Raw genomic sequence first — 15426 nt, 5'->3', positions numbered from 1 at the left:
CAACCATACAACAATACAGCCCTTATTGTAGCCTGGCACATGCGACCCTTGAGGCAGTGATGAACGGTGTTAGTCAGCTTTGGCACGTATAATTCTGACGAAAGACGAAGTGATCATCGGGCTGGCACAATCGCATTATCGGAGTCAATTTGAGTACTCCAGGAGGAACGCCAATCTATAGAGGCTCTTCACATGGTCCAATTAAGTCCAGGACTGTTCTGAGGCTAGTGGTCTACAAGAGTGATGGTTGAGGAAAGCAGTGACCAGCAGAACTCTTAAGCTGAAAAAAACTTGGAGGACGAATTACTCGCACACATCAGCTTTGATGTGAGCCAGCAGAAACATCCAACACAAACGCAAGTAGGGTTAGAAAACCCGGCGTCTATTTTAGATCACTTCACAAGCAACTCGTGTAGCTGTCCTATGAAAACAGAAACATGTGTGCCGTGTCACCACATCCGTATCAACTCACGTGAAGACGATTTTCACTCCACCTTTCAGACCACTATCCCAAAGTCCTTTTCCCCGACCACCAGCCAAAACTTGGGCCTTGACAACGACATCTGTGCTAGGTGTGGTTTCCGCTGTGTGAAGGCAGGGAGATAAGTTTCGATGAGTGGTGAACATCGGTGAAGCGAAAAAGGGATATCCTCTAACACTATTAACTAACGTGCAGTGAAATAGAGAGAAGGGAAAAAATATGCAAAACCAAGCCTATTTCGTCAAGCGAAAGCCAGTTGGGGAGAGAGAAAGGTAACACACAGGGAAGCGAGCCTATGGAAGGATAGTCATGGGGTGTGTCGCATACAGTTAGCATTCATAACTAGGAAGTCAACTACCGATGGAATCCGGCCTGACAGGAAAGGCTCAAATATGAACAGAACAGAATGAGAGCCTCAAAGGAGGAAATACGGATTTTTGGACGTTGCCCGAGAAGCACGCCTATCCCGAGTAGATGGCGAACATCAAGCAGAATGGATGACCCATTGAGGAATACGGTATGGGGAGCTAGAACGAACAGTGACCAATCCGCGGATGCGTGGATCCAATGAGTACTCTGTTGGATTCGAAGCCACATAATTAAAAGTAGGCTCTGACCAATCCACTTTTAAACCAGCTGCGCCCAATAGGCACTTGTGTTAGATACAGTGTTGCTAGAAACAACGAAATATACCTATCTGAGTTCGGCTGGTAAGTTCCATTTCAAGTATAGCTCTGCATCAACCATATCCTCCAGGAACCGAGTGCAAACACAGACCTAGAGAGCACAGAACACCCCTCCGTCCAAGGCCACAAACTTTGGGGACTTCGTAATGTAAGTGAAGTCAAACTATGCTGAATAAACGAAAGACATTGTGCTGTCAGTGCTTCTCGGCTTTTCAGAACAGACTGGCTTAACTTACAGGACGAAAGATCGACCGAAATTCTTAAATCCCTTCACACCACCAAGCACAGCAGTCTCCATGTTGAGAATGTCCAGAGGGTTAGAGTCTTACGATTCCTCCGATAAGCATATTTCCATTTGTTCTGCATATAATACCAGTGGTCATTGTTATAAAGAGCATGAAAGGCTAATCAACCGAATTGGCGGATGACTCATATTTAACCTCTCAGTGTGACCTGGAACTACAACAAAGTGATGAATCACACTAGATGATCAATGAATTAGGAATAGCTGTAGCTTCCCCACTTTGGAGTGCCTCCAAATCCGATGTTTCTGGCTTTTAGTTCATCACAAAGTGATGAATCACACTAGATGATCAAGGAATTAGGAATAGCTGTAACTTCCCCACTTTGGAGTGCCTCCAAACCCAATGTTTCTGGCTTTTGGTTCATATAATTCCGGGTTCTATTGAGGACTAAGGTAGTTCCCTCGGTAGTTGTACGTCACACTACACAGGAATCCGAGGGCCTGAATGAATCTGGTCATCGTTTTCACAAATCAACCTACAAGCCCTTATAATTTTTGGTCACAAATCACATGGCGGCTAAGATTTAGTTGCAGAGCAGACCCCTTTGTTTATAGTTAAAACAGAGCCTTGTCAACGCAGCTTAATCAATGAAAAAGGAACATCGAAACAGGTGCAGAACACAAAAAAGAACCGTCAAACAGATCAACAAATGGCAATAACTAACCACCTTGTTTGTTCATCGCTAATGAAAAGTAAGATTCGTAAAACCAGCTGCATTTTTCTGGAATACAACTTACGGATGCGTTCAAGTGAAGGCGAGATGATAAAGTAACTTAATGGTGTATTTGGTGTAATCAGCAAACACGCATGTTGACGGTTGCACACGTTTGCTACAAAATGGGGCCGAAAGCGGTTTATCAGTAGCCATCTGACGTACCCCGACACCCAACCACTGACTTTAAAGGGCCATTGTGCCTGACCACTCAGTTAGCATGATACCGGTCCACTGTCCAGGCAGAATGACTCACGATAAACAAAATTCTGGTTTGAACAGCGCCTCTAGCCCCTACGCGGCCGATTGCGACTTCTAAGACAATAAGAAGCCTGAACAGTTGAACAGCACCATTATCATGGCCGTTAGGTTTCAAGGGTAATCCCACCTGTCGCACCAACCGGAATCGACTCATATACCAGTCAAAGTTGGTCTGAAACTACAGCTGCTTCAAAAAGACGATAGAACATTAACCTGGTTATAGCACATATATCGGCCATCGCCCTATCAATTCACTGATAAGATATCTCCGACAAGGCATTATGAACAACACAGTGAACGACACAAGCTGCATCACAACAAAAGAAGACTCTACTAGTTCGCTGAAAAATCAATCCCCACAGGCGTCTAAATCGGAAGAACTCGAGATAAGGTAATTTCAGGTTCGACAGTCTGGACAAAAGCAACGGAAAACCCAAGTGTGGATCACAAAAGGTTCAGATTGACATTGAGCCCTCACGTCGAATCGTTTGTTAGAATCGACATGATCGGTTTTCGACATTCCAGAAAGAAGCAACAACTAAGTCCGACCGAATGTTTCTTAGCACCAAGCCATTCGGTTTTCGACATACCAGAAAGAAGCAACGACTAAGTCCAACCGAATGTTTCTTAGCACCAAGCCACGTGAGCACACAGGTGACGAGGTGCTTCGTCTGAAGGCATCTATCGGGTGAAAATTAATCCGACGGTCTGTGGGATAGAATGCAGTAATCCAGCAGATGAAGTGGCCCGATATGAGGCACATACGGTAGGCTGAGTTGACAACCGCAGAAACGTACCGTGCCATCGAGCAAACCATTTTAAAAGGGTCTCTCTTTCAAGTCATAAAAAGGCGGACTAGAGTAACCAAAACCGTCAGAATAGTCGATGGTGTCAAAAGGTATGAGTATCGAAAGTGTGCTGAGAAGCGTAGTCAGTAAGGCATTCAGGAGCAATGAACGCAGTACCATCATTAACCTACAGCCGAGGATTCACGCGCAGCTGCACAAACCATGCAGACCATGCTTCAGCTTTTTGCCTGAAGTCATGCGCCTCAAACAAGTAACAAAATAAAAAAAACTGTCGTTTGTAGCATGCAATCAGCTGCCATATACAAGGGACGCAAAGGGGAAACCAACCAACTTGTCCTAAAATACAGGAATCGTATTTAACGGTAAATGAAAGGGAACAGTTAACTGGCAGTGAACATCATCATCATTATCATCATCATGGACACCACGCTAGTATTCAGCACCGATGCTTCGTTGTCGTACAAGCACGATTAATCAAGCAACGGACGGCATGAGATTGTCTGTAAGTGTGCAGTTCACGGTTGTACATGGGCTGGGATACTGCCAGGGTGCCCAAACCTAGATAGGAGAACGATTAGGGCCCGCAGTTGGTTCAAAAGCCTGACCACAAGACAGCGTTTGGCGGTGTTTTCATGTGCACCACCATTTTTATAAAACAAGTCTCCATACATGTTTCGACCCCCAACCTGGAAGGTGGACTACATTAGTCATACCTCATACCATTGAGAAACCTGGGTTGAGGCTCCGCAAGTGTGGCATGGGCAACCCCAATATAGCTCACTGGGTCACGAAGGGACATAAACCGTTACTCTAGGGTAGAATCCAGCCTGTTCGTGAGGGCAGTGATGTTCGGTATTGTGCTAGGTTCTCGCCACTCAGATAGGAAAGTTAGAATACAATACAAGGAGTCGAATCACACTCTAAGAATGGAATGGATCCGGATAGTCTTACCAAACACAACTGCTCTTTTCAACATGCAAGGCTCTGGTCGCGTTTGCTAATTTGAGACACTATGGCGTCAGAATGGTTTAACCCTGAATTTCAAGGGACGTGTGTATTAAGCAACAGTGCGGGCTTTTTTGTTGCATGGCTGTAAGACTTGGCCTATTCGAGCAGCGGAACTGAGACGTCTTCAAGTGTTCGACAATCGTTGTCTCAGAACCATAGCTCGTGTGGGTTGGTGTCGGGGAATTTGCAACGAGGCAGTTAGAAAGCGCGTTTTCGGTTGTGCAACGGGTACCCCCATTGAAGAATCTGCTCAGGACCAGATGATGCGTGGTTGGGAGAATGTGTTGCGTATGCCGAACCATCGTTTCCTGAAAAGTGCTGTTTTCCATGCCCAATTTAGAGTGGCGTAAACAGAGAAGTGGCCAACCCTCGACTTGGCAGAGGAGCATGCAGGAGATCACGAAACGCTTGGGTGCTGTTGGTGCTACTCGCCTTCCAGGATGGGGACCGCGTGATGCTCACTGTGCCTGGTTGGAGACACTACAAGATATGGCTACCAACCGATGTCAGTGACGTTCTTGTTGTCAGTTTCTATCCAGATTGCCTGAGTGAGTGTCTGGAGGTATAGGTACCTCGGAATGATTGTGGTAAGCTAGCACTAAGTCCCTTCCCTGTCCACCTTTACTCTTTTTTTTACAATAGGGCTTTCAAATAAATCATGGTTGTACGGCAGTGAAGCATCGGTGTTGAACACTGATGTCATGCTGCCGACGAAGATGATAATTTTCAGCATGCCCGGGTGAGAGGAGCGAGCTGGAGGAAAATAGAGTTTTGTATTTTCAGACCAATCAAACATCGTCGTAGCTTGTTCAGGAAACGTGTCCGTTTTTCAACAAACGTCTCCTGTAGGTGAAAATTGGCTTTCAGGATCCAAAGAGTGATTTCCTTGTTGATGTGCCAAAATTACAGTTTATTTGAAAATCGTGTGAGTGTACTGATGTGGCGATTTTTGCCACGTTGCATAGCGTCCGAGTCAACACAGAAAATGTTAATCATGAAGGCACGAGTGATAAGGCATAGACTCTAAATCAAAAGAGGTTAAACCAGTGAGCTCACCCTGCTTTGACTTCGATACCGACGGACCGGAACCCGTCGTAGTGCGACGGTTTGTGTAGCTCGGTGGGAAACTGAAGCTTGCAAAAAGTTTGATTTCCCCTATTCTCCTTTATTAATCAAGTGCAACTGTAGTGAAAGTTACGCTTTACTGCTATTTCCATTAATTCACTTCCACTTGTCATTTCAGCCTATACTGTGCTTATATGTTGAATAAAGCCTATCCTTAGGCGAAGTCTTCTCATTCTACTCAACGGATCAATAATCGATTAACTAAGTCATCGACTCCCACTACAAGTTATTCAACATACTATTTCTCATCCATGGAACGCTCAACCAGCCAGATTTGACGCGGATCCATACGCTCCTGATGCAACCGACCAATGGACTCACTGGTATCGTACATTCTCCCATTTTTTATCTTGTATTGAGACGCATAATCCGGACAAACTTGAACTTTTGATCAATTATCTTTCTCCTTCTGTCTATAAATCCGTTTCTGAGTGCACCACTTTCAAAGAAGCTGTCGATACTCTTTGTTCAATCTATGCCCCCACCAAAAGCGAAATTTTCGCTCGACACGTTCTTCACACATGCAAACAAGACAATGAGCAAACACTCGATCAGTATGTGCAAAAGTTACGGACGTTAGCTGTTGATTGTAATTATCAAAGTGTGATAGGCGATGTACGTCGTGACGAAGCTATCAGGGACGCATTTATATCGGGCATTCAGTCTACTCAAATCCGCCAGAGGTTGTTGGAGCACCATACGTTGACGCTACGTGAAACCGTAGAAAAATCTAAAGCATTAGAATCGGCATACAAACAGGCATTGTCGTATCAAGTACCCATCTCATCCAACCCTTGCAACGCTGCTCCACAAAGTGGCTTAATTCAAGATACAGCCCAGTCAGAAGATACAATCCTGGTTTCTGCGGTAACTAATAAATGTTTCTTTTGTGGCTATAGCCGACATCCGCGAACAGCCTGTCCCGCCAGAGATGCCATATGCAAGCTGTGTGGTAAAAAGGGTCACTTTCAGTCAGTTTGTCGTTCCAAACAGAAAATCAAGCCACAGACGGCGACTACTCAATCTTTGTTGTCGGCGCTTACTGTTGCGTCTGCTCCCGTATGCCTACAACGAGCGATTAGCCATGTTCATGTTAACGGTGTCCGTCTCCAAGCCCTAGTCGATACTGGTAGTTCTGAGAGTTATATCTCAGCATCAGTCGTCAATAAGTATAGCTGGCGAGTACTTGAATCAAGAAGCAAAATCTCTATGGCTAACACATCTTTTGTGAGTGATACCCTTGGACATTGTCTGGTGCACCTACAGCTAAAAGACTTCGATTACAAAAATGTCAGGCTATCCGTTCTGCCGCATCTATGTGCTGATGTGTTGCTCGGTCACGACTTCCTCAACCTGCACGAGGGATTAGAAATACCATTCGGCGGTTCCCGACCACCTGTTTCCCTTTGCAATTTGACAGCTGCTAAGGTTCCTGAACCGACTTTGTTCCAGAATCTATCACCAATGTGTAAACCTGTCGCGACAAAAACCAGACGTCAGTCTTTTCCTGATCAACTTTTTATTCGCAAGGAAATAAATACCCTGTTGCGTGATGGAGTTATAGAGCCATCAACGTCACCATGGCGCGCTCAAGTCTTGGTCACAACCAACGAGCGTCACAAGAAACGAATGGTGGTTGATTATAGTCAAACAATTAACCGTTATACGTATCTGGACGCGTATCCACTCCCACGCATCGATGAAATGATAGAAAAGATCGCTTGTTATGAATTATACAGCACACTCGACCTACGCAGTGCCTATCATCAAATTCCTATCCGCGCCGACGAACGTAAATATACTGCTTTCGAGGCTGATGGCAATTTGTACCAATTTTGTCGGATACCCTTCGGTGTGACGAACGGCGTTGCTTGTTTCCAACGCACAATTAATGAAATCATTGCCAAAGAGAAACTGGCTGACACTTTTGCATATATAGACAATGTCACTATATGTGGTAAGTCTATGGAAGAACATGATGCTAATTTAGCCAAGTTCAAAGAAGTGGCGCGGCGTTTCGGACTCATTTTCAATGAAGCAAAGAGTACAATCTGTACAAGAACTGTACGGTTGTTAGGTTATGAAGTATCTAAAGGTACTATCAAACCAGACCCCGATAGATTGCAACCACTCCGCAATCTTCCGCTACCCAGTAACCAAAAATCCCAACAGCGAGCGATCGGGTTGTTTTCATACTATTCGCACTGGATATCACATTTTTCTGATAAAATTTATCCACTCGTGCACAACCAAATATTTCCTCTACCTGAATCGGTGAAAACGGCGTTTCACGTACTGAAATCGGAACTGGCTAACGCCCTGGTTGTTTCTATCGACTACACACAACCGTTGGTAGTCGAGACAGATGCGTCTGATGTGGCAATCGCAGCCACCCTAAATCAAAACGGAAGACCAGTGGCCTTTTTCTCCAGAACACTGTCTCCATCTGAGCAACGCCATTCCGCTGTTGAAAAGGAGGCGTATGCAGTAGTTGAATCTATACGAAAATGGCGACATTACCTCATTGGTAATCACTTCAAGTTGATAACGGATCAATGATCTGTTGCCTTTATGTATGATACTAACCATAAAGGTAAAGTTAAAAAATGATAAGATACTACGGTGGCACATCGAACTTTCTCCCTTCAGTTATGATGTCGTTTATCGTCCGGGCAAAGAGAATCAAGCTGCCGACGCACTATCCCGCCAGTTTTGTAGCTCCGTGTCTAATTCTTCCGAACTGCTGACCATACATACCTCGTTATGCCACCCCGGAGTCCGAAGAATGTTTCACTTTGTCAGATCGAAAAATCTCCCATATTCGTTGAACGAAGTTAGGGCCGTTGGCGCACAGTGCAGGGTATGTGCGCAAATAAAACCTCGGTTTCATCGTCATATACAGGGAAAACTAATAAAGGCTACCCGGCCGTTTGAACGCCTGAACATCGACTTTAAAGGACCTTTACCTTCGGTTACTCGTAACAAATATCTGCTAACGATCATAGATGAGTATTCGCGATTCCCATTTGCTTTCGCTTGTCCGGATATGAAAGCATCGACACTCATCAGTTGTTTATGTCAACTGTTTTCAATATTCGGTATGCCAGCCTATATTCACTCGGACCGAGGCCCTTCATTCATGTCCGTCGAACTCAAAGAATTTCTGCATAGCAGGCATATAGCTACCAGCAGAACCACTCCCTATAACCCCCAGGGCAACGGACAAGTGGAACGGCTAAACGGAACGCTTTGGAAAGCTATCACACTCGGTCTAACATCTCGTAATCTCGACGTTGGACATTGGGAACATATGCTCATCGATGCTCTGCATGCCATTCGGTCGTTACTCTGTACGGCTACTAATTCAACGCCACATGAGAGAATGTTTGTTCACGAGCGTCGATCATCGTACGGACCATCTCTGCCTAGCTGGCTAACATCACCAGGTCCTGTCCTTGTGAAGTCGTTTGACCGCACATCAAAATATGACCCAATTGTGGAAGAAGCGACGTTACTAGAATGCAATCCTGAGTATGCCCATATTCGGCTCAAAGACGGTAGGGACCAAACAGTTTCCATCCGTCAACTCGCACCCGCAGGTGGCGATAGGGGATCAGAAAATGTTCAGCTCGAGTCTCAAATGTTATCGGATGATAACAACAGTGAAGGAAATGCTGGAATATTACCAGAGATTCGAAACAGACCGAAAACGAGCATATCAGAAAATGCTCAGAATCTTCTGATGCAACAGCAACGCACTCGTCCCTACAATTTACGTAGCCGCGAAGTCTAGATCAGGTGTTACAAACTTTCTTGCGTCCACGACGAAACGTTATTTCAGTGTTCCATTCAGACCCTCAAAATACTAAAAATTACTTTAACCATTTTCAATTGTTCATCCGCACTACGTTCATTTTCTGTTACCAACAACACATTTCTGTTAGGTTCAACTGACATTTTGCCTGCCGGAGTGAATGTAGTGAAAGTTACGCTTTACTGCTATTTCCATTAATTCACTTTCACTTGTCATTTCAGCCTATACTGTGCTTATATGTTGAATAAAGCCTATCCTTAGGCGAAGTCTTCTCATTCTACTCAACGGATCAATAATCGATTAACTAAGTCATCGACTCCCACTACAGTAATATTACAGGAAGTGTTGCAAACTTATGGGAGGGGCATCCATAGTCAACGTAAATTCGACAACAAAAGCAACGTGCCAGCCAGGTCTCAAAGTCCAGTTCCGTCAGTAACAAAATAATATTTCAGCTGTGACATCCTTCCGGTACCTAAACGCCAGGCCATCAGAAGGAAGTCCGGGAGCTGATACTACCAGTTTTCCTAAGCCTAGACAAGAGCAGTCACGAAGCCATTGGTGGTTGGAAATCACGGACCTCTCGGTAAGTTGGAATCTCAACCACTGGGATATCCGGAGTGTGGTCTTTTGATCTTGGATCGAAGACAAGTTTGAGACAGCATGAGACAGCACCATGAATAAAAACTAGTTCCAGAAGGTTATCAGAAGATAAACTTATTGTTGCACAGCTCTAAAACTGTTAAAGCCTGCATGTCTTTCTATCCAGTTTTGTAACACTGATTCGGATATCCATCCACAACATACATCAAAGACCAAACAACAATGCTTCGTAATTTGAAAGCCGTATTCTGAAGAAAAGAACAAAACTCAATGGAGAAGGGACTCAGTGGTAGTCTATCACAATCATTCGAAGTGCCTACATCTGCAGACTCGGGATGGAAATTGACAACACAAACGCCATTGACATCGTCTGAAAGCCATATCTTGCAGCGTCTCTAGCCATGCACAAGAGGAATCAAGGAGACATCATCCCGTAGGCCGAGTCGCATCGACAGGCTTTTCGTAGTATCTTCCCTACCCATCTGTCGGGTCAAAGGTTAACCACACCTCAGGAGAATTGAACTTGCGAACAAAAGCGTGCTCGCCAAAGAGGATAAAAATGACTTACCTAGTTGTTTGCAGGCAGCCTCCACTTCTGATAAGCTTCGTGCGACGATGAACTTTGGAACCGGAATGTCGTATTTTTGTAGAAGTTCCATGGCGGTATATTCGTGGATCTTGAGGCCTCTGACTGGCTGCACCTATAAGGTATATTAAAGTGTAACCGTTGCCACATACATGTTTAAATAATTTAGGTAAGGCCAAACCGAGCTTCCGGACGATCATACGTACGGTGAGCAATCAGCTCAACTGCACAGGAAAAATAGGTTCAAGTTGTTCAATGGGTGCGCAAACGAGCTGGAAGTCGGGTGCTGGTAGATTCCTATCAGAAAGTATTCCCGGAAGAGTGGCTGAAAGCAGAACAAACAGCTGCCCTTAACCAGTGGCAGTGGTATGTATGACGTGGATACTAGTATGTAACGCAAAACAAATAAATATGACGCTTTAAGCCGCAAACAGACCTATGTTTGGAGTTGGGGGTATTAACAAGGTACCGTAGGTCAACTTCCGATGAAGTTGGACAGATAAGTGTGCGAATTTAGTGAGGGGGAGCTAAGTAAGTAGGTACGAAACGGAAACGATGCATAAGGAAGACGTGGGCTGGTGGACACTACAACCAGAGTAATTATTCCGGATTAAGAGGACTGTGAGAGGATGTGGGTGGAATGACGCGGCTGATGGTGTAATTAAAAGATGCTGAAATTATTGTAAACGAACAGCAACAGCACGGAGGACAGAGGCATCGTCAATAGGGAATTGTTGGGAGGTTATTGGATAAATGGACGTGGGTAATGCGAGGAAAGTTGCCGATTGCAATAAAAACGGATAAGTCCCAAGACAGCACTTGTGAAAGGGAATTTCGAGGGAAATACCCCGAAAAACAGTCGGTCCAGATTTAGTTTGACGCCGTGCACAATCACGGCTAAGATGATTATCCCTGGAATTCTGCTCTGTAATCACAGTCGAGGAAAAATAAGGAGCCTGGATTGGATAAGCCTTCTACGGAACAGAGCTGGTGGCCATGGAGTTTATGGTTGTTGACTGCGACTGTTAGGCGCAACTCTATATGGACACCGCTTTACGAAAATCACTATTACCACAACTTTTCGATTTTCTATTTTCCTCACCTATGAGGAGTTCATGAAAGGCTTCGTAGGATTTTAATAAAATATAACCTTACTTTGGTTCATGTGCACCGAAACAGCGTTTTTCACTGTTTTTTCCAGTTGCACTCTGCCTTTGCCTAAGGTGTGACGTTTTTTAAATATAAGCCCCGGTGATTAATCACCGTGTAAATTTACACGGTTTCTACATACATGTGATGCGAGTGTTGTTGACGCAAATCTGTGATGCCTAATGCACCATCGCAAATGAGGTGTTTATCGTGTAGTTCTAGTTGGTATGAGACGAACCAACAAAAGACTGCCTACGAGGTTGTGCTAATAGCATCAGCCCCGCTTTACTATCGGCAGTTATGTGCTCCTGCGGCCAAGTACCCATTCTGGACGCGATTGGCCAGAAGACTGGGCCACTTGCCAGTTCACAATCCGGGCGGGCTATGATTGGTCGAAGATTTGAAATTATTGAACCACAGGAGAAATACTTTCGCCCCGCATGTCCGCGCAAAGTAAAAATGGGGCAGCCGCTCACGAGGGGAGTTGAAAAATGCCTTCTATGTTTGCAGTAATCGTCCCGCCAAACAAAGCCGGGGAAATCAACACAGCTAGGAAGTCTTTTTGTTTTTTTTTGTGATGTTCAACACGCGCTGTATCGGGATCACGGCAATGTTTTATCTTCACCGTTATGCTGAACTCTTAATAGTGTCGATGGGGAATTAGTGAGCTTCTGGGCAGAAATAGCCGATGGTGCAATGGGATCGCCAGTTTTTCTAAGTTCTGGTGCAAATTCAACGGATTGGGACGGCCTTGTGGATGCGTGTAACACACTCGGTCGGGTAATATTAGGGATACGAACTATGGGCAAGCGATCAGACCGGGTATGGCCGTCGCTGTGCCGGCATCGAGGCATCGTGCTTGGGTTCACGGACTGCCCCGCGTATGAAGGCCTTCAGAAGTCAGTTGAGTTTCTCATATTTGTTAGAATTGCCCAGGGAATCGTAACAAATTAGGATCAATCTTGATCGGTAATAATCTATGGATCATCGAGTGCGCACAGTGGTTCATTTCTCTCATTCAAACAAAGCGATAAGTCGCCGTGTCTGCATTCGGGGTCAAAAGTAAGGAAGTGTCAAAATGGCTATAGAGAGCATTCATGTACGAGTCATACCGCGGCCCAAAATAGTGGGAAGCAAGAAGTAGTCAGCATTTCTAACTAATGCGATTTGGCGACACTTCCCAATCTGAAAAATAGTAATCAATATTCAGGTTGATGCCAACGGGTTTGGGCATGTGCGAACATGAGAGACCTTCGTCGGCTAAATTGTGTGCAACGAGCATAGGTCGGAGCGTGCAGGCAAAAGGTGTCTAACTCAGTATGACCTGCACGGAAAATGGCTGATTTTATCCCGGGCGCCGACCAGTTACCCAGTGCGCTTCGGTTACGCCACACCTAATATGGATTCGTATCTTGGTGCGGTGCTACCATGTTCTAGCCTCTCCCTTGATAGCTATAACAGCTCGCATAGGTGGGTTGTTAACGACGAAGGCTCTGTCAATATCCATCAACTAACTTCCATACATTGATGAAAGCCTGATGCCATTGGCTCCGGTTCTCCGTTTCTGTCCTTGATAGCTATAACGGCTGGCATAGGTGTTGTCAACGACGAAAGCTCCGTCAGTATCCATCAACTAACTTCCATACATTGATGAAAGCCTGATGCCATTGGCTTCGGAGATGCATCCTATTGAACCGTCCAGTCATAAATAGGTTTTGCAGCCTGAGCGGGTTTTTACTAACAGGCCCCGGTTTGCTAATTTTGTTTGGGACCCGCCCATCTAAAAGCGCATACGCTGTCACCTTCCCTGCATGAGTGTCAAGCTTGGAAGGAATAGCTATCACGCGTGCTGGAACCCGACCATATCGGGTTGAGGCACAGAACACATCCTAATGTGAAGCTGCCCCTTCTTTGTTTCCGGGTTTCAGTGCATGAGAAATCATGTGGTGTCATTCTTTGCAACCCAAATGCCCGTAGTAAACGACCAACTTGCAACCTCTAGCCATATTCAGTCTCTCAAGCAAAGAAAGCGTGCATTATGCTCTCACGCGCGCCTCCAGCTATCAGGAACTTTCATTGAGAGGGAGTGCCTGCGGCCGGAAAACGGTGAGGCTGTGGAAAATATTGTGCCGGGCCTTAGACTATTGTCTTTGCCAGCCCACATGGTGGAACCATCCCGTCTAGGTAGAATTTAACGAAACAAGGGGCGTCTTACGCCCAATTTCTTGAGCCAGGTCACCAAAGCAACTTTCCGCGATCCCGAGGCGCATGTAAACAAACTCCACTTATTTCAAGAACGCTTGATCCTGGCCGGTCAACGATGTTTCATTCAACGCATCAAGCCACCCGTTTTGCAATGATGAGGGAAAAGAACGCACTGTTCTCTCTATAACGGCAAGGAAGTGCATCTGCGTTAGCATAAACTCAACTTCGTATTTTAATGCACGCGTCCGACAGGGACTTGGCTGTTCTAGTGGTCTGTTGCCAATCAAAACGGGCTTCCAAGTAGAGAGCGAGCAATAATATAAAGGTGACAAGAACGATTGCGTAGATTCCCCTGGGACCCGGAGTATGCTACCTCGGGCGGGAGCATCACACATCCTTGCGTTGCCTTGAGACTAGTGGACCACATACACGAGCCCCTGACCGGCGCCCTTTGCTTTGTTCTCTAGTAATGATTTGGAATACCACTAAAGTATGATAAATCTATCTTATGTAGTTCCACGGCGGTGCGCACTTGAATAAGGGAAATGGTCATTTTTTGGTCCTGCAGGTGACCACTTAGCATCACCAGCATATTCTTGAGTTCTTTCATATATCCTACAGGGTTTCAGGTACTGCGTTTGACGGTCAGTTGAAGATACTGTTTCCCAGGCTTCCTCTGGTTCCAAACGTTGGCATGTTCACTTTAAAAAAGTGTAAAATATCGAGCACTGTAACAACCAAAGGGTATCTTTGAATGACGCATAATACCAGAACACCTGGGAAGGCGAAATAATGTCGCAGCTGGGCTTCTGTACAGTATTAATAACGTGGGGCATTAATTCACTAAGTACACAACGCTCGACAGTAGATAATAGCCAAAAAGTTCCACCCGGACTACATAGCACAAATCAAATTAGCAAACCGGCCCCAACGCGTGCCAGTCGCCAGCGGCTAGACGCACAATGTATTTTTCTGCAAAACCCCTGCAGCCGAAATAAAAACTTTAACGTCAAAATGTTGCACTTCTTTGCATATATGCGTAGACTGAAAACCCCCTCATCTACCGTCATTTCTTTGCGATTTGTTTTAATCGATGTCATTTGAAAATTATTGGCGCACATTCGGCTTTAACTTCGTCTGCTACGGCTTTGGAAGTGGCTTTCGTTGAGAAATTTGCGGGTGTATCGTTTTCATCCTTCACGGCATTTGAGAAGACTTTAAATGAATACATGAAGGATAACTTTGTGATATTTGTGCGTTCATCCAGTGATCGAAGCACCAACACTATTTTGCGTTACGAATGGGTGTACTACAAATGCAGCAGGCGCCATCCAATAAAATCGGAAAGCCGTGGAATCCGAAGAAGACAGTAAGCCGAGCGTAATTTCTAATGAAAAAGGTACGCGAAGCACCAGCTGTCCAGTGCGGTGTTGTCTACGGAGGCAAAGGAACCAACTGGCAGTGACCTCTTATTTTCTGGAACACAACCACAAGCCGTCAAAGTTTCTGTACGATCGGCTTCCAGTCAATCGACGCCTAACCGAAGACGAGTTGGGCACATGCAAGGCCCTGCTGTGATATGGAACGCCGTCATCTGAGGTGCGGCAGTTTGTGGCGGATGAATTCGGAAAGATTCTTACAACTAAGGATGTACACAACTACCGCCGGAAGTGTCGACCGGC

General features: G+C 45.3%; 1 protein-coding gene across 1 annotated transcript in view; it reads right to left on the bottom strand.

Annotated features, from left to right (window-relative positions):
- Positions 1 to 10706, bottom strand: part of T265_03241 (hypothetical protein) — a gene marked incomplete at both ends in the record, with an annotated part of 40813 nt that extends 30107 nt beyond the window's left edge. Inside the window, 2 exons of the mRNA XM_009167674.1 lie at positions 473 to 584; positions 10373 to 10706. Coding sequence (XP_009165938.1) covers positions 473 to 584; positions 10373 to 10463 — 203 coding nt within the window. The remainder of the gene's footprint in view (positions 1 to 472; positions 585 to 10372) is intronic.
- Positions 10707 to 15426: the final 4720 nt, after the last annotated feature.

This window comes from Opisthorchis viverrini (genome assembly GCF_000715545.1).
Source record: "Opisthorchis viverrini unplaced genomic scaffold opera_v5_45, whole genome shotgun sequence".
In the NCBI taxonomy this organism is placed as follows: domain Eukaryota; kingdom Metazoa; phylum Platyhelminthes; class Trematoda; order Opisthorchiida; family Opisthorchiidae; genus Opisthorchis; species Opisthorchis viverrini.
The sequence above is the reverse complement of the archived record's forward strand: the minus strand, read 5'-3'. Positions and strand labels throughout refer to the sequence as shown.